Genomic DNA, 25781 nt, shown 5'->3' with positions numbered 1-25781 from the left:
GTTAGATAGATATTGTTTCTAACACTGTTAGAAATCTTCTCTCTGTTGTCCCTGTACATTAACTGAGACTAACACATTCTCTAGAACGAAATTAAAACTTAAAAATTTGTATTTTACTTCTAAACTCTAGAAATTGTTAGAAATGGCTTAGAGTCTAACTAGTATCAGAGAAGTTGAATACAACTTGTGACGCCTTGAAAAAAAAGCAGAAATAAGTGACTGTCTTTAGAGTATTCTAGCTGCTGAACCTACCAGTGTTCTCTTCCCTCAGTATTTGCTCCCTCCTGGTGTTAATGCTGAATAATTAAACAAGTCATTTGAGGAAGAACAAAGCTTTTTGATAAAAGTGATGCCACCTTTTAATTTTCAGAGTCAGGTGTGCTGTAGGAAGTGTGACAGTATTAATTCTGCTTGTAATTTAAATTATAGATATTCTGTAAAGTTGAATGCTGATTCAGCATTATCGCATAATATCAGAAATACTTAGCATTTAGTGTTTTTAAGGCTAGAAATTGAAAAAAATTTAAGCCCCAGTCCTGACTCTTTCAGAAAGCTTCTCAAAAATTTTTGAATGAACTATTTGGTCACATCATCCTCATCAGGCAGTAGGAAGAATTAAATCCAGAGCACAAAACTTCATGTAGCATGGGCTGAGACAACCTGTCTAAATGGAAGCACGCTTGCAGGTAAAGCTCTAAGCTTCTGGACAATTTAAACATAAAATACTTGAACAGAAACTACTAATATCTATGTGGATCACTTCAAGATCACAATTTTGAACTTAGCCCAATTGAAATTGCTGCAAACTCCTTCTTGATCTGGTCCTACTGTTTCACAAAATTATTTTACATTTCAAAGCCTTCCATCAATACTAATGAGCATGGCAATACACTTAAGTATCTAGTACAGTAGGGCTCTGTCCCTCCCATTCCTGTCAAGCCTCTGTGAAAATGAGCTGCATCCCCCTTGGAATGCTTTTTAGGAGAAGCGGTATCTGCTGAAAAAAATTGCACAGAACAGAGATGGACACCTTCCATACAAATCTGTTTAGTGCAGTAAGCAATCACTACAGAAATATTTTCTTCAGATAATTAGATACTTAAAAATAGAAGTTATGTTTATATAAGCAGTGAAATTAAAGACAGGAGTATGCAAACAAATCCATCATGGACCATGAGATCCTGTCAGGCTGCTAATGAAAGTAGAATGCAGCAATCTTTCTTTATAAGGTTCTCTAATGACCATGATAACAAACAATTTTTTTTAGTGCTGCACATTTCCTGCTAAGTATCAGTTTATAACGACAAATGCTTTCAGAAGACAAAAAGGATGAAAGAGCTTTGCAGTTAATACTCTTCAATTATGCTGACAATGGAATGATTAAATTAAGCAAAAATTCAGTATTTCAAGGTCCATTTGACTCTGATTTGTACCTAAACAAATATATGGACTCTGTTAAGGTACATTTTGTCTTCAATTAAAATTTGTTTCAGAGACCCATTAAAGAGACAATTACCTCTTGTACTTTAATGGAAGTTGTAAAGGCTTATAATATTGTTTTCCATCAGGAACCTTTTCTTCAAGACAAATATTCGCTGTTTTCAGAAGATCCATGAATAATGATTAAGAAAGGATTGTACATCCAGACTGTTCAGATATGTGCCTTCCTCACATAAGGACTTTCTTTGCCTACTGTACACAAACAAATATATTGCTTTTAAAAAAAATATTAGAGAGATTTCCTATGCTCTCTGAGTCTTCTTATGGTTTCTGGATCCTGAAACAGGTTATAAGGGCATTATTTGTTTATTCTTAAATGTATGAGAAATCCTAAAATCATTACATTAATTTCCAGAATTACAGAACAACAAATTATATCAAATAGCATCTTGTCTGGAAATATTATACTGCAAACTTTTGGCAGGAAAACTTACTATCAAAGTACTATAGATCTTAGCCTTATTCTCCTCAAAAGATTATTTTCACTGCTGATGCAAAACACACTTCACAGACTTTTACATTATATCTGCGTGATAAATCAAGGTAACAGCCTCTTAGAACTAAGCCCAAGTAAGAAGATGAATATTGTTTTATCCATAAAATTTCTGTTGTACTCTGAAATTATCTAGAACATGACGCAAACATACAACAATGAACCAGAGAAGGAAAAAAATAATGTAATTTGTTGCAGCTTGTTCATTTGTGAACAGTAATAAGAACAGTTGCATATCTGAAGATAATACTCATGTCTTTACCCAGTTCATACTTATGAAGCACTTCAGAGATGAAAAATCCTCTAAGTGCTCAGCATTTGCTAAAATGGAAGAAAATAGAGGCACAAATATAAAATAACACATTGCTGACTTCTTCTGAAAAAATAATTACTGATTTATCATCAATACATCTCTATTTTTCTAATCAGACAGTAACTAGGATCAGTCTATCAAAATAGAAATAATTACTGAAAAATGAAATACTGATGATGCCAGACATGCAATTTGCTGAGTACTGCTAGATGCAAATACAGAAATAATATTTTCTTCCATGAGCTTACAAAAGTGGGCACTTCACAGTATTACCTGTTACAGGGCACAGAAATGGGTCACAGCAACATACCCAAATGGTTTGAAAAATGAGCATACTGTTTTTGAGAATACCTGCCTGAACACACCTTAAGAATCCACCTATGATGTCCTATGTGTGCCATGGTGTGACAGACATCAGCTCAACCCCAGCCCCACCCAATGGCAACATTTTGAAAAACTTCACACTGAGGAGCTCTGAACACGAAAATGGTGCAGAAAAAGCATAAAAAAGAAGAGCAACAATGGTATGAGTGAAACAAAAGTATTTCACTGTTTACAGTGATACCACATTTTGGCTTGAACACAAATGAACATAATTCAAATGGCAGACGTTTGTACAAATATCTTCAGAGGCTTCTGCCAGAAACAGGTCACTTAGGTTCTCTCATAAGCCAGCACTTAGGCAGGCAAATAAAAATAAGAAATGTTTTCAGCCTTCTCTCCAAATGATTTATTGCTCCCAGAGCTCTAATCTAATTTTAGGTGAGCTCATCCTTTTTTCTGCCCTGGAGGCATTTTAACTCAACACTGCTCTCCTTACAGAGCCTTGAGAGAGTACAGGCTCCCTCAGCCACCACAAATACTGTGCAGACATTTTACTTAAGCTGTTTTCTGTAAAAGTCATTGATATTGCTTCATCCTGAAGAGAACTCTTCTAATAAAAACAAAAACAAATTGCTAATATTAGATCAAACTTTGACCTCTGCATCCCAAAGTAGGGGAAATAAGATCTGAACTCCTTGTTGTTGCTTTTGAAAGCTTCCAACAGCTCCTCCAGGCAGGCAAACTTTCAATTTTAATAAAATACTTCCTGAGCTGCCAGGCTGAGGTTGCCTCCTTGCTCACTCTACTGTAGTAGCCAGTCAGCAGGTCCAGGCAGCCAGCTGGGCTCCATGCACCACAGCTCTTCTTTCCTCAAAGCAGAAGCAAGTGATGTGAGGTCTTTGGGGAAACCATTCTAGAAATCATCTTTTCATCTGCCTCCTTCCCATCTGTTGCTCACTCTTTCCACCTGCAGTATTCCCGTACTACACTCTGTTTCCCCAACACTATTTTCCATGTTCTGGCCCCTTGTTACCCCTGGCTCCTCATGTGCTGATGTGAAGCTAGGTCTGTGTGGGAGGGACAACAGAAGTCTGAAATGCTTGTGGATTGCTATTTTCTGGTCATGCACAGCTATCTGTTTCCCAAATACCAAGAGATTCACGATCTGAACAATTCTTACACCACCTCCAAGACAAGATCTGTAGGGGACTGCAATCTGCTTCCTGTCACACCATACACTAGGACCATGACTACGGGAAAGGATGTATCAGAGGCCAAAGGGATGAACCAGATTGCAAAATTGTTCTCAGATATATCTCAATACCTGAGAACAGCTAAACACTTAAAATCATTGCCACAGCAGGAGTCTAAACTGTAGACACATTTCAAGAGATAAAAATAATGCTTCCAACTGAATAGGCAACTGAAAGAGGGAATTGCAGGGAAAGACTGATGTGCTAGAGATTTTGCACAAACTCTTGACTCATGTTGTCCAGACATGTAAAGAAAACGATGCAGTAAACACTGAAACAAAATTAGCATTTACATCTCTGCATTGTCTGCACTCACAAAATAGCTTCTGTACTACAATACATCTTTAAAACTAGGATTTTCACACAGCTGGATCTTCTCCAGAACATCACTCGTACTTCAGACCATGCACATGACTTACCATAACCTCTACCAGCTATAGATGTAGCATTAAACTGATAAATATGGTTTTATAACAACACAGTAGATCTAGATAATGTCATCTAAGTTGATTTACATTTTGTTTCAAGGATCCACTATACAGAGATAATAAATATGGTACCAGACTGTCAGGCAGGAGAAGTCAGAAGAGACAGTGCAATACTTCACCCTTTTCTCTCTCAGGAACATATAATATGAAGGTACGAAAGCAGACACAGTCAGTCACCACTGACGTCAACCAAAATGTCACCAATTTTATTAGAACATAAAACAACATAACACACACAAAAAAATTTAATTGCTTAGTTATAGCTCTGTTTGCTGTGGTTTTGTCTCCCTAAGTGCCTGAGAGAACAAAATTGCCAGCAGTCCCATTACGGAGATAGGCTGACAAGCTGGATGACCCCTTAAGTCTTATTTACATCTCATGCCTGGGCTCTTGACTTGCAACTTAAATGACTTTTATATCAAGACTCTTGCAAGGAATCTGCTTTGCCATTCTAAAGGGCTTCCACCAAACTGAGATTGAATGATGAATACTTTGTTCTACCTGGCACGTCTGGAAGAACAAAACCCACCCTTCCACCTCCTCCCCCTATGCCTGGAGTTACTGTTTGAGATACCCTGTGAGGGAAGGTGTGCCCTAAAGAAACAGTCAGGAAATAAATAAAAAAATTCTCAAACACCAGAATCATTTATTCCCTTGAAATGCGATGATTCCTTGATAATCACAAATCCTGCTCTCCCCCAGCACACACCAGCCCAGTTCTCCCTCTGTCCCTCTTACTCTGGAGTCATCTGGAGTGGCAAGACACAGCAGGAAAAGAGACCGGTTCACTGTGAGACCTGCTACTCACTCTCTTACAGTGTAACGGCCCCCGTTCCAGCCGCACAGCGCTGTGGGGAGCTGGCCCTGACAGCCACCAACCACACAAAGCCTTGCTGCTCCTCGGGCCTAGGGGCAGCACAAGGTGGTGGAGCACAGCTGGTCCCTTCGGCATCATTGCAGACCTGTCTACCACATAGGGTGATACAAACACTTGAGGAGTTTCCATGACAGAGGGCAACTACAATGGTTGGCTTGAATGTGCAGTGTGACTGATCACACCAGCTCCCTCTCAGCTCCCTCTGTGCCCAGCCACTTGGAGCATGGCCACTGAGGACACAGCAGCACTGCCTGCAGGACAGCAGGGATGGGGGATGCAAACTCTGCTCTTCCAGTGCTTGGGATGTCCAAGCAAGAGGTTTCTCAATTTGTAATTTTCGCTGTATTTTCAAACAGAACGGCAACCAGCTTTTTCCTCTGCTGTTTAATTAGAGCACAACAAACAGGTTTCACCTGCAAAGGCACTATGAGCAGCTGAAGAAATGAGTACCAGATGTACATACCTGCTTGCTGGGCAGTCTGGGGTATCTGTTGACTCCGCTGTGCGTTGTACTGAACTGAGGCAATGGGTCTGTACTGCTGAGTTGCTGAGGTAGGGTACTGACCAGATGGGTAATAATACACTGGCATCTGCCAAGAAAGAGAACAGTAAACTCTACGAATCAAAGACTTATAAAATAGAACAAAACAGGGAGAGGGACCAAGAGTTCAAGTCAAGCATATAGAGGTAATGACAATCAAGGTATTGGCCTCCCGTCTCTTCAAGAATTGCTGCTTGCTTTCAGCCATGCTAGGAAAAGGGTTATCAGTGCCTATATTTATTTTCAGATACTTCAAGAAATAGAAAAAAAAAATAACTGAAAGAGAAAAACTCATAGGATTCATAAAAAGCTACATGCATATACCAAAGAAAAAACATCACAGCAATATTTTATCACAGTAAAATATCAAAAGCTGCAGAAAAATGGATGCAAACAGCACTGTCCATATCAACATAACACAAACAGACAGCATGTTGAACCATTAAAGGAACTCTGCAGAAAATAGTACAGTCAAAGCAAGGAATGGCCGGGAGTACGAATATGTAGAAACAAGATGGAGAGCAAGATGGAGTGTGTGCATTCTTAGCACTTGTAAGGAAATTATCAGATTGATGCTTCTGTTTAACAAGTACATCCTTCCTTACATGAACATTTCCCTCTAAAGCCTTTCTTGCTGTTGGTGTGAAAACAATTACAGTTCAAAAATTAATCATAGCTGTTTTCTTGCAGGCATTAAGTCAGCAAGTTCTGCTAGACAGGCTTCTTTTTCTTTTTCCTATTATGATTGCCATTACAAAGAAACGTACTACAGCTCCTTATCACACAGGTGAACATTAACATTTGAGGGTGACTGGAGCAAAAGATTTTTCCTATACAGGCCATGCCACTGTCACTGAGACATTTGAGCTAAACAGTTTTCAACTGACCCTTCACAAGTTCAAAGCACTCAAAATTTTCCATTTTCAGCTGTCAGGGATACTGTAGGCATCTGATAGAGTTTTGCAATGTATGGTATGAACAGACCGCAGAGGCACGCACATTCAGAAGAACATTGCTTCTCTCACAACTTCTGCCACAGCTGTCAGCATTTCTTAATAAATAATAAAATTTTTTCTCACTTTGTGCATAGCATTTATCCTGCATAGACATATGCACAGAATCAGATAAAGTGCTTTTTTTTTTTTTTTTTAATGCAAATCGAGAACTATTTTTGCCATTTTTATTTGCATGGAAGAAATATTTGTAATACAAATCATTCAACTTGACCATCCATAAAGTTAGCAGAGTAAAGGTAACTACTGCTAGGACACCGTAAGAGAGATCAGACATTTTCCTTGTAAAATTCCCAATATCAGATGAGGTAAAAAATGGCATAGACACAAAAGACCAGGCAAGACTAGGCTATGGATTGCTATGCAAGCAAGTAGAATGGGCAACTGTGGTGAGAGAAGGATTAAGGATTAACAAAGCTGGACTGGGTGGTGCCCATGAAGTTAACCCTGCAGACTAACTGACAGTCAACAGCATCTGTCAACCAAGAGGCTGAACACCCACTCATTCTTCAAGGTCTATTAATTTTCTTTTCAATCAATTGATTTTTTTCCCCTCTCTGTTTATATCAACCTGATTCAAACAAGTATGAGAAAAACTCATAGAAAAACTGAAGGTTTTGACTGGAAAATGCTGTAAACTACCCTCCCTTCAGACAATACCAAGTGACACCTAATGGCTATTGCCTCCCCTCAAGCCATTTGTTTTGTTAGTGACTAATGTAACAAAAACAAAATGCATTTGTATAATTGACACCACCATTATGAATTTATTTCTCTGCAAAGAAAAGCCACAAGGAATAGGAATGTGGCACCACACATTCAAGGTACAAAATCATTCTTTAAGCAGTATAAACTGTGGATCAGGAAAGTTTCTTGTGAGAAACTCATGTTGTGGACAGCTGATTGTTCACAGCAATGCACAACAGAAAGCTTGAAAGAAATGAGGAGACCCACTCTAAGTCAGATCAATGCAAATAGTAGATCCAGCCTTGGGTCAGGGGAACAGAACAGATGTTCTTTTAAATAGTCTTTATTTTCTGTTAACATATTCTACAAACTAAAGAGTATTAAACAACTGTGAAAATACTCTCACTTATCTTGCCAGCAGCTTAAACTCAGTTAAAGGATTTATCTGATCTACCCTCAACTTCTCCATTTTCCAGTATAGACAAGCCCTTAGATATTTAAAAATACATGAGCATTTGATAACTATGAGAATTATCTCTTGGGAAATTATTCTGTAGGTATTAACCTTGAAACATCACCTGAAGAATCTAAGTTTTTAAGTCAGGTTTATAGTTGAACATGCTGAGCACAAATATACAAACTGAAGCATAGACTTTTTTATTTTTACCATACACATAAAACCTCAGTGTTAGTCACAGGGTTGTATCCCTTGCTCTCATTTCCTCAATTCATTGGAGTATATTTGTTATGCAACCCACGTAAAAGTTTATGAGAGTGCAGTCTATCAACATGGAAAAATATGTTTGTAGTAGAAGGGTAAAAAAAATATTTTCACTTATAAAGATTAATGGAAGAATTAGACAGTAGTCATGCATACATGACATGAAAACAAGAGATTTGGCTTTTGGTAGGTTTTGTGTTTTGATTTTTTGTGTATGTGTGGTTTTTGGTATTTTTGGTTTTGTTCATTTTTTGTTTGGTGGGGGGTCAGGTTTGTGGGGTTTTTTTAAAAGCTCACACATTAAAAGAAGGGCTTGGTGTAAAATATAGACATGGTCTAAAATAGGTCTTACTTGCTTGAGGGGCTTGGAAGGATCCATTCTCAATTACCTTGAGAACATCTCTGTGTCCATAGTTGAAATATTATTTTTCCCTTCTGATTCTACTTGGGTGAATAGTGGAATTAGAGGGATCAGAGCTAACAAGAATCATCTACTCTGATCCTCTTGAATTTTTTAGTTTCTCATCACATCAGGATTACTAAAATGTTTACTTATGTGCTTTTCAACAAAAAACATTACATTTCTGTAGCAGCCAACCAACATGCCAAATTATACTTGAGTTGCATTCCCATGTGAAACACGCAATCCAACCTTCAACCTTTTGCTTGTAAAACATTTTAATTTGCAGAACCAGAAGGTTTCTGTGGCACTAACAAGCATACCAATGAAGTTATATGGTTACCTAAAAATAAAATAAATTTACCAAAAAAATGCACTTCTAAGACCACCCTCTATAGTCTAAAAGCACAGTTTTTTGATGTTAATCCTTAATGCTGTGAAAAATAATTTTTAAATGATTTTTAGCCATTACCTTGTTTGTAGGCTGACCATTCCACTGCATTCTAATTTTTTTCTCCTATACAACACCTTAACTTAAATTGTAACAGGACTGGGCATGTCACATCAGAGACACTCATGAAATGGAACAGTCAGACATTACTTTTTTCTCTTTCTAATGTGCTTTGTCCCTAGATGATATGCAGAGACTCACTGCAGCATGGACTTTCTGGTTTGTTCTGTACATACAGTCTGCAACCTGTTATGAGGCTGGGTGTCTCTCTGGGTCCTCTCCAGCAGCACCCATGAAATTCACTGGTACATTATTCATTTTTTCATGGCAGGATCAGGAGTCTACACATACTTCAGGATGATTTTACTTTGATAAATTGCCTCCCTACAGGTTTACAGTTTGATTCAGCCATCAGACTAGTACTCTACCTTGTCTTAACACTGCTGATACCCAGAAAGGTTTAGACTAGTACCTTCATCCAGATGCTGACAGCATTGGTAATGCAACTGATACAAGCACATAAATACGAGTGAAGAAGACAAGAGAATACCCAGTGATACCTGGACACACGAAGGTGCCATTTATTCCCAATGTCTAACTGACAGGGATCAGTCATTCTTCAAGGTCTTTTTTTACCTGCATCCTCCATAATAATTACAGTAGCAGGTAACAAATAATAATGCCTTGTAAGATGTCTTCCAATACAATTTTCAAAGATCATCAAAGAAAGCCCTGCTCATTTGCAGTGACTCCCCAACCTTCTTCATAACAAGTTTTCTGGAGGAGATATGCTATGAGTAAAGATTTTGTCTTAAGGCCATTATAGGGTCTAAAGGAGAGGGCTTCTGCAAAGAGATAGATGATTAAAGATGACACAAGATTAATGATGACACTAAGTTAATTCAGGTGAAAAATCCCTCAACATGTTAATTACATCTCCAGGCCTCTCAAAGAATTCATGCTATCACACTTTTGGGTACAATTTCCAGAAAGGATGAGTCAGAGGTGAAAATAATGTTTAATATCCTTTCCCATTGACATAATATTTGCATTTTTTCCACTTCTTCATTTGCAGAGGCAAAGACAGGCACCATTGATAAAGTGATGGTGGAAAGTTTTTTCCACTACAAAGCAGAATGTGGACCCCTGTTAAGGTGTTTGGTCAATAAGTGCTACAGAAAAACTATCAGAAAGAGAAGAAAATTGAAAATAAAGGAAGCAAAGACATGAATGTTTGATATTCATAATAGAAAGCAAACAGGCGTTTGCTGCTAAAAATCCCTTTCAGAAAAACCCAGGTAACATTTGGAATATAGGCTGGTTTTTCTGCTTTTGTTTTCTTTTTTCTAATTGGCTGAACAAAAAGAAATCCTTATTTTCAGTTTATTAAGTGATTACTTTATTGTCAAGCTGGGGAATATCCATGATGAAAGAAGCAGCAAATAGATACCCAGAGGTTTCTTTCACCACTTCTTAGGCATGTTACTTCAAACTCAGTCTGTTTCTGCTTTAATACAGACTGGGAGAAAGAGTCTTGGAGAGCAGCTGTAGAGCCACATTTAACTGAATTTTAATAGAAAAGCTAGTAACTTAAATACAGTACCACCGGGTGTGTAGGCTTGAAGCACTTCTTTCTTCTCCTTTCAGATCCCAAAGGAAATGATCATACTCACAGGATCTCCACCCAAGTTTTCACTGTTATTTTCCAACAGCATACAGGGTATCACATCCACCCTTACCAGCAGTGCATTTACAGGAACTAATTAGCCATTACAGTCATGCCTCTTTTATAGTGGTATAAATTCAATAGCAACATTTAAGATACAAAAGTGCCTTTACATTGACTGCATTGCATTGATTAATGCATCACATAATGTTTTGCTTCCATTACTATCTTTATTGCTTTCTTTTTTTTCCCAGAGCCTGCCTCAGACCACCTGCTATGGCGTCTGAGAGCAGCCTTACTACTGCATCTAAGCCCCAAAAAACAACAGCTGACTCAGACTGACAGTAGCCACTACCACAGTGAAGCTGTGCCATGGGCAGGACAAGGACCTGCCACGTGCAGAAAGCTAAGCTCTCAAGGCAGAAGAGTTATTTCCCAAGGATTCACTCTTATCTCTTTATAAGAGGGATCCCCTATTCTCCATACATGTACTGCATGTAGTAACCAAACCACTTTCTAGGATGGAAGTGAATGAATTAAAACTTGGAATGTGTATCAGAAGCTCCCATCTGTGCATACAGATGCAGAGAGTTGTTGCCCTCTCACCCTTCTGGCAGACAAGGGCCACTATGCTTTCAAGGGATAGTACAGACACTAAACTCTGCCTTGCCCTCTTCCACGTATCTGACAAGGATTTTTTGTAACAGCAACAAGCTGGAGATGGGTGTTACCTGCAGAACCAGAGGAAGCTGACAGCACTGAATTTCTCTCACCTTTCTACACCTCCCACCGAGGACAAACCATACCCTAGTGAAATAACTGAAGTTGCAAACATTTTTCACAGATTGGTGTAGTCTTTAAATGCAGCCCCAGGTGCCCTCCCCGTGCCGAGGGCCTCGGCACTCTCACCTGCCCACGGTGCCGGCTGGCGAAGGAGCAGCTCAGGGCAGCTGCAGCTCGCGGCAGTCCAGGTTGACTCGGGGCTGCTGGCGCTTTGGGTTGGCTTGGGGTGGCTGCGGCATGCGCTGGGCCAGCGGCTCCCTCCCTCCTTCCCCGGACGGCTTGCGTTGGGCCAGTGGTGGCAGCTTCCTCTGTCCCCGTGGGGTTAGCGCCAGTCCGGAGCCAGCGGCGGCGGCTCCCTCCCTGCCTCCCTGCGCGGTTAGCGCCAGGCCAGCGGCGACGGCTCCCTCCTTCCCTGCTTCTCCCCAGCCAGCGGCCGCCGCGCCGCTTCTCCCCAGCCGGCGGCTGCACAGCGTCCCGGTGTCCCCCCGCCCGGCAGCCGTGGCTCCCGCGGTTCCCGGCTCAGCTCACAGCTCGCACTTCCAGGTTGGCAAATTTCTGAACTTTGTCCATATATAAGGCGCACCGGACTATAAGGTGTACTTCCGTGTTCGGGCCAAAATTTTAGTCAAAAGGGTGCGCCTTATAGTTGTAAAATTACTGTAATTTTAAAAAACACCAAACCTGATACATTTGGCAAACTGTGAAATATTTTTCTAGCAGTATTTTCAATATTTTTGCAAAAGAAATCACATTATAACAGCTCCTTCAAACTTGTTTTTGGCAAGCCTTCTTTCAGAAAAAACAGCTGCACATTTTTTAACCATAGAAATTATGAATTGCACCATCTTCTATGGGATGTCAGCATCCAGTAGTCCTCAGATTTCTTTTATTGTTAATTAGTGATCTAATTAGCCCACTTAAAACACTGTAACAGTAAAAAAATCCTTAATTCCTATGTCAATACCAAATTCCTTTAATAAACACAAGTGGAGATTTTCAGTGAGAAGCAGTAAGCAAAAACCAACCACCCAAACAACCCCTTTCAACAGGGTTTACAATAAAGTTACTTTAAAAGAAATGGTGAAGTTTTGTACTTTTTTTTTACATTTTTTCTTCCAAAGGATAAAATGAAAACAAGAGAAATGCTATAAATATCATTTAAAGTAGAATTTAAATGAAGTTATTTATAATTGGATAAAGCAATTTGTCTTTTTATTGTGTATGCCTTGAAAATTGGCCAGAAAGTCATCTGTGCATTTTATTTCCTGACAGTAATCACTTTCAATATTCCATAAAGGTAACCAGGAGACAAGCAGAGATATTTGGCAAGGAACAATAAAACATAATCAGTCTTCAGGAAGACAGTTAAAATTACTGATCTGTGACACCTCACATGTTCAAGTCAATTAAATATGATTAACCGCTACCTGGGCTGATGTGCATTTTGCTCTTTTGGTACATGCAGAGGTAAAAAGGAGCGTGGGTATTTACTCACCCTCCTCCTTCATATTCATGTGCAGATGTGTCATGGAGTACAAACATATGTTCGGGAAACGTTTTGAGGAGAGGGAAGGAAATGATGAAACCCAGGAAATTATAGAGGCTTTGCAAGTATCCTGCTGCCTACAGATCTGCTAAACTTTTACCAGGGGAAAAATAAAAAATAGCTGGAATTTATATTCCCTTCCTGTTGTTATAAAGGGTACTGTGCCAAAACGGCAGGGAAGGTTTTGCCTACCTGAGCAGGTGGCGGTGGCTGTTGCACGAAGCCCTGGGGTGGTGGTGGTGGCTGTAGCACCTGCTGGGACACTGGTGGCCCTGAACTCGTGAAGCCTCCTGGGGGAAGTTGCTGGCTCGGGGAGGCCATGATGTAACCTGTCTGCTGGGCAGGCTGCTGGAGGATTGGCGAGGGGTACACAGGGCCAGAAGGTGACTCAGGGTTGTCTCCTGATGATTGACGACTTAAGCTCATCTGGTTAAACTGTGCTGTCATGTCATCTCGCTGTGGGGCAGAAGGCAGGAGAAGAGGATATAGACACGACGCCTGCAGCAGGCACATGAATTAGCAAAATAAAATAGGTTCAGAGCATGGCAGGGGGAAGGAATCACCAGTCTCCAATTCATGCCAAACTTTGCAAGGAGATCTACAAAAATGGGCGCAATTAAAACGAAAATCACTACAAATGCTTTGACAAAGACTTCCAGACTTAAAGGTGAATGGCATCATTTGGCAAAAAAGCCAATTATTTTGGCTCTCCCCTGCCACCCTCACCTTTAATTCCAAAATGAGAAGTGAACTTTAAAGTGTTCAAAAGAAGACATTTTAAATATAAAGGGCATTAAAATAACATTATAGATACCTATATCCTCAAACACAGAATTTGTCAGCCAAACACATGGTGGTAATTTCACCTGTGTTTCAAATTGATCCCAAGAGGAATTCAGTAGGATTCAGCTGCAGATCTTTCTCTTTCTGGACTGCTTTGAAAATCCAAGGTTGTAAACACAGAGAAAGTGAAAAAAAAAAAGCTAATCCTAATGTTGCTGTTTCAAGGCTTTTTTTTCTGTGATAGAGAGGAACAAGTTTTATATTTGACTGAAGGGGGAAAGAAAAAACATGTATCTGTGGTAGGATAAACACACCATATAACGCAAATGGACTTAAGTCTCATTACATGCTAGTAATAATAGAGGCATTCTGATCTGTGCCTGTTAGTTCTTGCAAAAAGATTTTTACTGTTCAATGCTTTCAAGTTTATTCTGTCAAAGATTTACAAGTGTGGGTGTGGTTCTAGGCATCTTCATTTGTGCCCATATCCTAAGACCTTTAAATAAAACTCCATTGTGTGCTAATATGCTGATTACAGATAGGAAATAAGCACCATAAAAATGCTTTTTGCTTAGAAAATCCATACTATTTTTAAGAGAAGCCTCTTAATAGTGTTAGCAGCCCTGTAGTATTTACTCTCCAAAACCATCCTGCATAATGCATTTGATTCAAAATGTGTTAAAAATGAAACAAAACAAAACAAAAGTTCACTTGTGGAAAGCACTGTTGGGACTCACCCTCACCTACACAGACTCATCCTCACAACTGACAGCAGATGTCATGGATCAGTATATTAAACATGACTGACAGATCATCACGTGGCATACAGAAGTAATGCTGTTAACTTTACCATCATCGTACATTCATATTCAGACACGAGTTGTCTCTGTGACACTGTTCCTTTTAAAAGCTAGGATATTCATTACCAGAATGGCAAATGACTGCAAACAGATTCTGCAAGAAACCTCACTGAAACAGGAATCCTCTAGATTTTCACAAAAGATAACAACATTGTCAAACACACGTGATCTATATAGTATTTTTAGAATGTAATGTATATTGAAGATAGTAATTCAGCTGAATTTTCATTATTAATTAACGAATAAAAATAATAGCCTTCTTGTGACTGTCACTAGGGCAACCCAATATTCCTGCTACAGATTTTTCAAGAGAATTAGCATTGAGATATGCAACTTTTGTTCAGCATAGACTATTTATTTTCCTTTAAATGGTATCAATCATTTACTTGTCTTTAGTAACATTATTTTATCTGCAAGGATCCATTCAGCTTTGTTTCCATATCTTACTATAACTATGTGACATTGAGGGGAAAAAACCTCAGTCATAAACAAGATTACTAGAGTAAGAGAGAAAAATACCACAAAAAAAATCTGACAGTGCCTCTTTAAAATGCCAGCTTTATTTTAGAACAGTATAATCTTACCCCTGTAAGCACCAAGCCAGAATCAGACTCCAGAACACTCTATTTGTTTTCATTATACACATCCATTGGTGCATTGTCATGAGGCACACCACACCTTCTTCAGCTGGTTAACTGCTACTCTCCTTCCCAAGGCCTCTGATATTACCAAGGAATAAATCCTAGCAGTGGATTTAGTATATGGATAAAATAAAATGAAAAATAATGATTTCTAGAGGTCTTTTCTCCTTCTCTTTGTGGACATGAAAGAGGGATAACCCAAATCTCAACTATTCAAGTTAGCAATTCAAGGTCACTTGGCATTAAGTGAGGAGACATAAGCTCCTATCAACAGGCACAACAAAATATTTTCTGGAGGATCTGCCAAGCAGGTAGAGAGCCCTGCTCTAAAATTACCCTTCAGGTTAGGTAACCAGAATCAGTGGGAATGCTTGTACAAAATGCCTATCAGTACCAAATCAGAAAGGTGAACAGGTATTTAGACAGGGTTCTCATGTGGGACACCTGTTGCAGTGCTTCCCAGAGGCTTTTGGAAACACATACTCACACCTCCAACTTCAAGGAAAGAAAAATAAATAAGAAATCTTCAGTACCACAGAAAACTGCTGCGTTGGGGAGACTGGCAGGTGATGCTGGGGAGGATAAGAAACTGCTGGATATTGGACTGACTGAGAAGATGGTTGCATTGTCTGAACAGGCTGCAAAACAAGCAAAGGGAAAGACATAAATTCCACCAGAGAAAGGTAACAAGCACCACCAGCACCACCACCTTTGTTATTGAGAACAAAGATCTCAAATACAGCTCTGAAAATACAGGTGACTCACCACCAGCCTGAGTACAAGAGTCAAGTATTGTGATTTTAGTCTTCATTTTAGCCTTATACCAAACAATTATTTACTACTGATACTTCTGTCTCTTTTCATGGATTTAGTGGCTATTAGATTGAAAATAACCACAGATATACCTTCTTACTCGTAATGTGAGGCAAAGCCCAATTATGATTCTACATTTAATTTACAAATATAAAAATGGAAACCAGCATAGTGTAAGTGTATATTTGAATTTTGCTGTTAGTGACTGATTTAACTCCCAAGTATGTCATAGGCAAAGGAATAATGATTGTAAAGCTGCTTTGGGAGAACACAAGAGTTCAAAAAATTTTAAAAACAAAGAACAGGCTGTGAATTACCAACAGACAGGCCATCGGCTTGGAGCAGATGTTTATCTCAGTGAAAAAAAACAGTTTTCCACAGCACCTCAGAGTATCTTTAGTATTCCTTTCATTTTAGCCTCTCATATAACTTCTTACAGGTTCATATAACTTCTCTGTCTTCTAAAACTGGGAAGACCAGATCAGGAAATAAGAGCCATTACCACGTAAGTCCAAACCCAGTAAAACCAAGGCAATTTCACTGAATTCAAACACTGTATTTCTGTGTAACCTGGGATGAAGCTGTGCCAAATTATCAAGCTACACAAAAAACACAGTAGATCTTGGCTGCTCTGTGACTAAGCAGTATATAGGATTCTTGCTAGGGTAGTTCCCTCTGCCAGCTCTGCCCTGGGAGAAGGCAAGCAATCCACAAAATTATGTTTGAACCAGACCCAAACCCTGTTGCCCATGCTCAGCCACATCTGGCTATATGCCACAGAAAGCACAGGGACCAGAGAGCCAACATATCTTTGCACTGTGCTCAGACAAAATTGCTTTTCCTGCTGTAGCTCCAGAACTTCTAGCTCAGAGCAGGATCATGGCCAGAATATTGGTGCAGGCAGAAAACCACCAATCTGGAGCAAAAGTTCTTGGAAAGCATGCATGGATTGGGCCCAATACCAACCAGATATGAAAGGGTTTGTAGAGCTATTGTACTTTATTCTTGGACTCAAACCCACTGTTGTCAAAACAGAAACGGCCCTGGCTTTTTGGAGAGAATTACAGACTGCACTGGTTTGAGAATGAATGCTGCATCTTCCACTAATGGATGAATTTTGCAAACTAGTTTTATGTAGACATGCACCAACATACTCAACAGTACTTTTAAAAAAGAAATCATCCTTTAGATAAAATTAAGGATGTAATCTTCCCTCTCCATCTGTTTTATCCATATTGAAAAGAACATCCTGATATTTGGTTGAGCCACATTTCTGCCTTCTTTCCTCTAGGTCATTCTTTGTATCCCCAAGAGTTCCTTCTTTTTTCCAATGACACCACACCTACCTGTGTGACAAGATGACTTGCTATTTGCTGCAGTGGTTGTTGAACCTGCTGAGGTTGTTGGGGTGAGGGCTGCTGCTGAGACTGTCCTACCACCTGGTTCCTCATCGTCTGCTGGCCACTGGGAGGATTGTATATTACCGGCGTTCCATCAGGATTTACAAATGGTTGACCTGAAATAAAACACCTGGCTCTGCTGGAAACTTTTAAGAACAGACTGTTTTCTGTGTGAAACCAAACAATTTTGCTTTAACTGATCACTCTTTAGCCAACCTACTACAAGAGTAAAGTATTCATCACTCTCAGTATCTCATTACCGTAATTACAGTATTAGACGGCTTTTATTTTTTTTCAGGCAAGACAAGAGATATTTGTTTCAGCATTGTGATTTTCCAAGTAATGGGTGGGAAGTTACCATGGCTATAAGACGATTCAGATGGTTACTTGAAATCATGCAATGATGAATCAATTAACATTAAAATTGAACTTTGGAGCAAACATTGAAGGTAGAGAATGTTCCCTTACATTTTCCTCTCACACAACAGCAGTCAAATGCACACAACTATTTCACAACAATATATTTTGTAGGAAAGGGGAAAAAAATCAAACCCATACTTGTTACTAATTTACTTACACATTCTAATAACACAGAGCTGAACTTTTGAGAGCTGTGTCCTATGTACTTAGAGGAGCTAGCACTCCAGTTTTCAAGGAAGTAACACCTAAGGTGTATTCAAGAATCTCTTATACACAAATTCTGTTCTGAGTTCTACTAAATTATTGAACCCATTTTGCTTCAGATAATTAAGCTGGAGGAAATAACCCAAGCTGGGGGAAATAACCTTGCAAAAAACAATGTTTGTTTAAAATAAGAAGTTTACCCAAGTAATTGTCTTGAAAACAAAAAAAGGAATTATATTTCTCAGTAGGAAAAATATTTTTCATGACCTCAGTTCTCTTTTCACTTCCATCATAAATCTGTAAACCAAAGGAATTATAAATACTTTCATGAGAAAAAGAAGAACAATTTTAGCAATGATGTGACAACCTTTAAAGTAGGTAACTAAAGTATAAATATCTGAGATTAAAAGGGAGATCTGGAGGAGTTCAGACTTAGAGCAATAGTGAAATAATGATTTGTACCCCACGAAGCATTTCTACCTGCTCTATCTACTCCTCAGCCTTCTAGTTTCTCCCTCCAATGAATCATGGTCAGAAATGCATGAAGAGCACCGGCTAAAGAACCTTGCTCCCTCTAAAGCATCAAGTTTCTGGATGAATTCAACACTTCATTCATGCTGACAAAGGTCATGAGTGAGTGGAAAAGAAGCACGGGGCAGTTCTGTCTAATGATTTCCTGATTCTTGCTGTGAACCCACTGGGTGACTATGGCATGGAGTCCCAAGCTTTGGGAATCTCAAACCAGAAGTACTTAACAAGACTGAGCAGGATAACATGCTCCCAAAGCCTGTGTCAGATGCTCAAAGGTAAGCTAATAAGGAGCATTTCCTGCAGCTTAATGCAAGATGACAGAATTGAAAGTGTAAGGTCTCAGCAACACTTTTAAAGACAAAAAAAAGAGAAGACTTCTCATGAAGAAATCTTGAAATCAGAAATAGAAAGGATAACAGGGAAGACCTTTTTAAGTTATGAATGTGGTCCTGATAGAAGGGCAAAGATCGCAATGTCATTTAAAGGAGTATGAATGAAAAATAAATGCTTTTAAATTGTCAGAGGGGTTAAGGAAGAATGTGTCAAGAGGAATCCTTTAAAAGGTAAAGCAGGTTGATGAAGTAAGTGAAATGGAGAGCACAGACACATAAATGGTTCTTTGCCAAAGCAAGTAAGAAGCTTGACTATCTGGGGAAGCAGAAGGGTAAAGCAAGGAGAGAAAATAAAGGAAACTGCAGCTATGGAAAGGAAAGCATGGATTCCCAATACCTGGGAAGGAGAAGACTCATAGTCAGGGCAGGAAGAAATTGACAGCATCTCTGGATGTCATTAGAGGCTTGCACAGTCAGTGACTATGTACTGTGAAAGGAAGGAAAGATCTTTAAAGGACACAGTGTTATGATAAAAAGAGAGAAAAAGACTGGAAGTAGCCACTATGCAAAAGGAGAAGACCTAAAGAATGGCATTACATAGGGAAAGAAAATCTATTCATTACAAGAAACAAAGATCCTTTTTCCTTTCCTTTCAACTGTCTTCTCTTCATCTCTGTTTCTGACAGCATCCATCACTTTGATAGTCAATCACAGAGTAATATAAATCTCCTCCCCATGGAGCTTCTTTTTCAATATTTCCCTAGTAAGATGCAAAGATTTTTGAGCCCAAAGAGTGACAATTCTGCAGTATGTATTTTGCTGCATGTGAAAAACACAGCAGATACCAAAGTTAAGCCTGGCTTCTAGCACAAGGTAGCTGCATGAAGCTAGGAGTGAGACATGAATTTTAGGTTTTTAAAGACTCTGCTCCCTCCATTACTTTATTATGTATGTATTTACATGGGAGCCACAGAAACAAAACACAAGGCTTGAAAGAAATGCAAAATAATAAATACACAAAAATGTTTGCTCCCTGAATGTTAAAACATACAAACATGCATGGGTTTCCCAATGCTGCATCTGCAGACAGAGGCACACAGGAAGGGAAGGTGCCCTGGTCCAGTGACAGTATTGAAAAGTATTATAGCTCTAGCATTAAAAAAAGACTCCCTATGTACCATGCAAAAATCTGAACTAGCTGCTGCAATTTGCTAAATTGACAAGACAGATGTAGGAGATGTTCCTCTTAGATGGTTCTTCTGGCATTCAAGTGTGGTGAGCTCCAATCTCTGTCCCTGCCAGGAACAAGCCAAGGAACAAGCCTGGCCAGGAACAAGTAATATTTCTCAGTTATTTGTGGGCTCCAAGTAGCATCAATTCCTTTCATTTGTTTCTCAGTCCTGTCACCTGAATAATGGTTGACTCCTGCCTAGGCCTGATGAGTTTTGCATGGAAATGGACCATATCGTGGAACACAAAATGTTGTCTTCTGTATTGACCAAGAAACTTCAGTGTTGAAGACAGAACTGTCAACTACCAGAAGAGAATGAGCAGATGATTTTAATGATAGATCTTTTCCTTGCTGACAGTATTAGGCTCTCATGTCAATAACGCAATAGCTTGGAAAAAAGTACACTTAAAGAGCAAAGGTTTTAGAAGAGTAAAGGCTTGTGAAAGTTACTAAGTCATCTCTCTGGACAGAACTTATCAAACTTACTGAATCTAAACAAACAAGAACTCTTCCTTGATTTTAAATATGTTGACATATATGGATCAATCCCAGATACTGCCATCTATAAATACCTGTGGTAAGACTGGCTTAAGAGTTTACCAAGGCTGTATTTTTCTTAAATGTTGCAACTTTCTTGACTGAGCTATGACCAAAAAAATATTCTTAGTAGTGGACACACAAATAAGCTTTAATCATTTTCACAAAAATAGTGGAACACAGGGATGTAATCTATATGAAATACAAGTTATAAACAAAAATCCCCAAAGAAAAATCTCCTGAATGTTCTTTTAAGGACTTTGAAAAAATATTTTGGAGTTTAACCTTCATCTCTCAGTATAATGGAAGATACATTTCACTACAGACTTTCTTGTTTTAAACCAGCATAACTCAGCTAAGCTTGACAGCACAGCTAGTCATGGTCACTGCAATAGTCCAAATTACCAAAGAAGCACCACAGTTTCAAACTCCCTGAACCTTCTTAACACTGATACTACAATACAGTGGGGAGTAACAGCATAACATGATCCAGATCAAGGAGGTAACACATTGCCTTAAGCTTTCATCAAGCACTCAAATTCAAATTGAAGAGTTTCCGAAGTGCCCACAGTACTTGCATGCTTGCAAGTGCCTCATTTGTGAGCTGCAGGGAGGAAAACTATCAGGAATTTAAGAGTTACATCTTTCTCTTAAATACAATTGCTAATCATATAGCTCAAATAAAATTAATTCTGAAATTCAAATTCAAATGCAGCCTTTAGGCCTTTTGAAATTCTGCTGTTAAGCACAGTCTCTAAGAACGTGATGTTATATTTTGGTTGCACCATATCTCAGCATGCTTGATATAGAAGAGCATCTGTCCTTATTGGTGCTAATGGGAACTTAGAGGATTCCCTTAGAGCCAGGGAGCACCAGGACTGCTGAATGATGACTATTCTGTCTGGGATGGAGTAAGAGTGTCTTGTATCACTTCCCACCAGTTATGCCACAACAGCCTCAGAAATGGAATCTAGCTTTGCCTGCACATTTGAAAACAATTTGTCAAACGTCATTTTAATTCATATTTGCACATAACGTGCCTCCAGAAAAATATGTCTAGAAACAAGAAATTTACTGATTCACCATCTGACATCAGAAACACCGAAGGGCAGAATCAGGCAGGAGGGAACTCTACTGACCTGTGTGTGGGTTGAGAAGGATACTGCCAGGCGGTATCCCTGCAGCTTCAAGTGGAAGAATGATATAGCTGGTGTTGCTGGGGGCCACCTGGCCACTCATCCCATTCTCAGGGTAGGACACACTGCATGAAGAATTGGCTGTTACCCCAGGGACGAGAGATGCACTTTGGAGAGGCTGATGTATTCGGGACAGTGATCCTGAGGAGCCAGCACTGCTGGAAGACTCTGAGCCTAACAGGGAGACACAATCACAGCAGGAAGGGGGATTAAAAGGGATGCCAGTTCCCCTCAGATAGGGCACACACACAAGGACAGCCTTCACAGACTGCAAAGGCATCACCACTCCATGCCCAGCTAGTAGAAGCAGGATTTTCACTTCCTACTGAACCCAGCACCTGGTGATAATTATTACAATCCAAAAGACCACTTTCCTCATGCAACATCAGCTTCCTCCAGTCGGTAAATGGATTTACCAAAGAAGAACACAAAATCCTCAGCATGTATTTATAATGCTAAGGTATCATTTCATAAGGTATAAAAACTAAACGTAATGTTTACAAATGAAAAAAAAGAGCAAAACTAACAAAAATGTAACACAAAAAAAATCACCAAATATTCTCTGTAAGTAGAAAGCAACACTGAGTTATCAGTTGAGTCACAAGGTAGCTGTGCAATATCCGTATTAAATTAAAGCTACTAAGACTTTTGCCACTTTTGTTTTTCAGCATGAAACCTATTAAAACTGATCAACTGAAATAAATCAACTGTGCTAAAATACATTTGTGCTGGAAGAATGGGAAGATACATTATTTTATTCTCTAAATATAATTTTCAAACTTCTGAGATACTACTTGATTAGATTTTAATTTGCTTCACAAAAAAAGGACAAAAATCTCTGAGAGCATAAGGCTCAGGTGATTGACTTCTTTAAAGCAGGATGGTATGGATGCTTGCTCCACAATTGCAACTTCTTTCATTTTACTTGAGTGCGCTGTCTATCCATCTAACCTCTATAGTGTTCATCTGCAGGTATAGGCTAAAAGCAAGGACAGAATTCAGACTTCAGTTTAGCAAATCTTTTTGAGGCAAATTATATCCTTTCAGATATGGGATACTGTAGGTGGACCCTGAAGTAGACTGCTTAGAGCCTCGAATTCATTTTCAGTCAAATGCATTTGAAATTTGTTTATTTTCTCATATTTAGAGAAATTAGAGCAGAAGTTTCTTCTGAAGAAATCACACCAGCATCCTGTTACTTAACAGAGGATTTTTCCACAGATTACTGCAGGTTGCTGTGTAGCATTTTTTATCCACCTTCTTCAAACTTTGTATTCATAGAGCAACCACTGCAGAGACAGTCCTCTCTATGAGCTGTGCACTATTTTCCATCAGTTGGATCCTAGATCTTCTTCTCCAGTATCTAATCAAGAAAGTAATTGAGATTCCCAAAGAATTTTTCATTTTCATTAAATACATTTCAAAGTTGTATTAGTTGCTATATTTTTCATCTCCTTGTAGACTGAGGTTAGAAATTTAGAAATATTATTCCTGAAGAAATAGTTTTATTTATTAGATAATTTCAGATTCCTATGTTTTTACAAATTGCAGAATTATTCCTGGAGGTCATGCTAATCAAGCCACAAGTAGTATTTGGCATCTTCCTTGCAATTGTAAATGTAACTGCTGGAGGTCAATTTTCCTCCCATATCAGTTACGAGGTCCTTTGCTGTATTTCCCTGGCCTTTCTACATGCATTTCATGTTGCCTCTTTGAGTTCTTGCTTTACTTTGTCCTCTTTTCCTTCACCTTTTAAATTCAACAGGTCAGAAAGCTACCTGGAGATGGTAGAGGTAATGAGATTTCTTAGACCTCCCACTATTTCTAAGCGTGTGAGAAGTATCAACCCTGAGTTCAGACTCTCTCCACTTTTTGTGTTATTCCAACAAAACACTATTGGCACAAAAGAAGATTGCAGCTGTGACATTCAATTTTTTTGGTTTTCCTTTCTATTGTTTTTATGGCAGAATTATGTATTGATCTACACTAGCTTCTGAAGGATAAAAGCCAGAGGACTGGCAATAATTCAGGTGCACTCATCACATGGAAGCAGTGGAAAATACTTTGAGGCTATCACCACACATTGGTCAAGCTGATAGCTTTGAAATGTCTGCCTTAAAAGATCCAAGATCTGCTCTCCCATGTCAGTAGATCAAGTCAGTGATTTTGAAATAAAACAAATAAGTCACAAAACCATACAGAGAATTTTCTGAATTTAAAAAAAGGAAAAAAAATTCCAGAAATTACTGCTGTAGCAATTTTGCCCCAATTTATAGTGTATAAGAATGATCTACTTAATTTAGTTCTGTTATTGTAACTTATTTTCTATCATTTTAAGCCAAGTAAAGACAACTAAATTCCAACACTAATGTTTGGAAATTAACACCAATTAATACTGTCTTTGTAGCTCTCATAGGTTGTTTTCATCCTGCTCAAATCTGAAATGGGAAATCACTTTATAATGAATGTAGTACTGTAGAAAAGGGGAAAAAATAAACCAACTTACTTTATTCAGATTCATATTAAAAGATGTCTTGCTAAAGACTTCTGAAAGGAACTTGGACTAAATGAGATTTTTTCCCCCATTACATAATCTAAGCTCTTTTTTTCAATATGTAATGATGGATACTCCTTCAAGATTATTCTATAATTTTCTTGCTGCTTCAGTTAAGATAATAATAACCTTCACAGTCTCATCACTTTCCATTAACATATTTTTAAGTATTCTGAGAGATACAGAAGTTCAAAGAGCTGTAAAGAAAAAGAGACAGAAAAAACACCAAAAATGCTTAATAGTTTAGAGGGTTTGCAGAAGGAGAGCATGGAAGCACCATTAATTTTCCAATATTTTTAGAATATTTTCCAATATTCTAAGCATTAGAGAGTGATGTGACATGTCCTGCTGTATTTTCCTTGCACCAGCATTCAGTATCTGATGACTTTGAACATGTCTGCTCATCTCCACCTTTCAAGTCCAAGGCAAAATTCTCCTTTCTTATCAACTTATACACTCTCAAGATCTATCCGCTACCACTGCTTACTCTAGACCATCATTTTCAGGAAAAACAGAACTCTGGAAGTATTTTTGTCTTGGATATAGGTTCTTGGATTAGAAATATTTATTTTCTACTTCTGTAAGTCACTTGCCTTTACGCAACAACATATTTAGTGATTTTTTAATGAAAATGGCATGTGCTCATGTGAGCATGATTATTTCTCTCTAAGGTGAACTTATAAAAATAAAACTGATGTTTCAGCACAGTCGGTGGGAAGATTATGACTGCAAGCAGTTGGTTCATGACCTGCTGCCCATACATCAATATTCTGACAGTTTTTGCTGGACTTATAAGATTCATCAGGCTAATGCCTAATTCGAGTAAATTATAAAGAAGAAGAAATCCAGTTCCAAAACTCAGAGAAAATATATAATATACAAGACACTTTATTAAAAAAACCCCAAAACCTATACAACAAAACAAAAAAAAACAGTGAAAGAAGTTTAATGTATTAAAAATGCCTGCAGTAACGTATTGAAATGCCTTTCCCAAAAGGAGTAGCAATGACCACCTAACAGGAGAGGTTAGACTGCGACTCTGATTACTTGGAGCCCTGCCAAGGAAGTTAACAATCCCTACAGATCTGTATCAACATATCTAATACCCAATGCAGTCAACTAAGGGGGAAAGAAATACACTCTGACAGATGTACCATCCACTGAATGGAAAATGCGTTAAGAGAAACTAAAGGTGCAACAGTTAAAACTTTTAAGCCTCCCAA

At 38.7% G+C, this 25781-nt stretch overlaps 1 protein-coding gene across 1 annotated transcript in view; it reads right to left on the bottom strand.

The window, feature by feature from the left end:
* ARPP21 (cAMP regulated phosphoprotein 21) overlaps window positions 1-25781 on the bottom strand; it is a 149628-nt gene that overhangs the window by 33267 nt on the left and 90580 nt on the right. Inside the window, 5 exon segments of the mRNA XM_042780057.1 lie at window positions 5712-5838; window positions 13249-13512; window positions 15874-15978; window positions 17500-17669; window positions 21948-22178. Of these exon segments, the coding sequence (XP_042635991.1) occupies window positions 5712-5838; window positions 13249-13512; window positions 15874-15978; window positions 17500-17669; window positions 21948-22178 (897 nt within the window).

Source organism: Catharus ustulatus, chromosome 1 (assembly GCF_009819885.2).
Source record: "Catharus ustulatus isolate bCatUst1 chromosome 1, bCatUst1.pri.v2, whole genome shotgun sequence".
NCBI lineage: Eukaryota > Metazoa > Chordata > Aves > Passeriformes > Turdidae > Catharus > Catharus ustulatus.
Note: the sequence above shows the minus strand (reverse complement) of the source record. Positions and strands in the feature narration are given on the sequence as shown.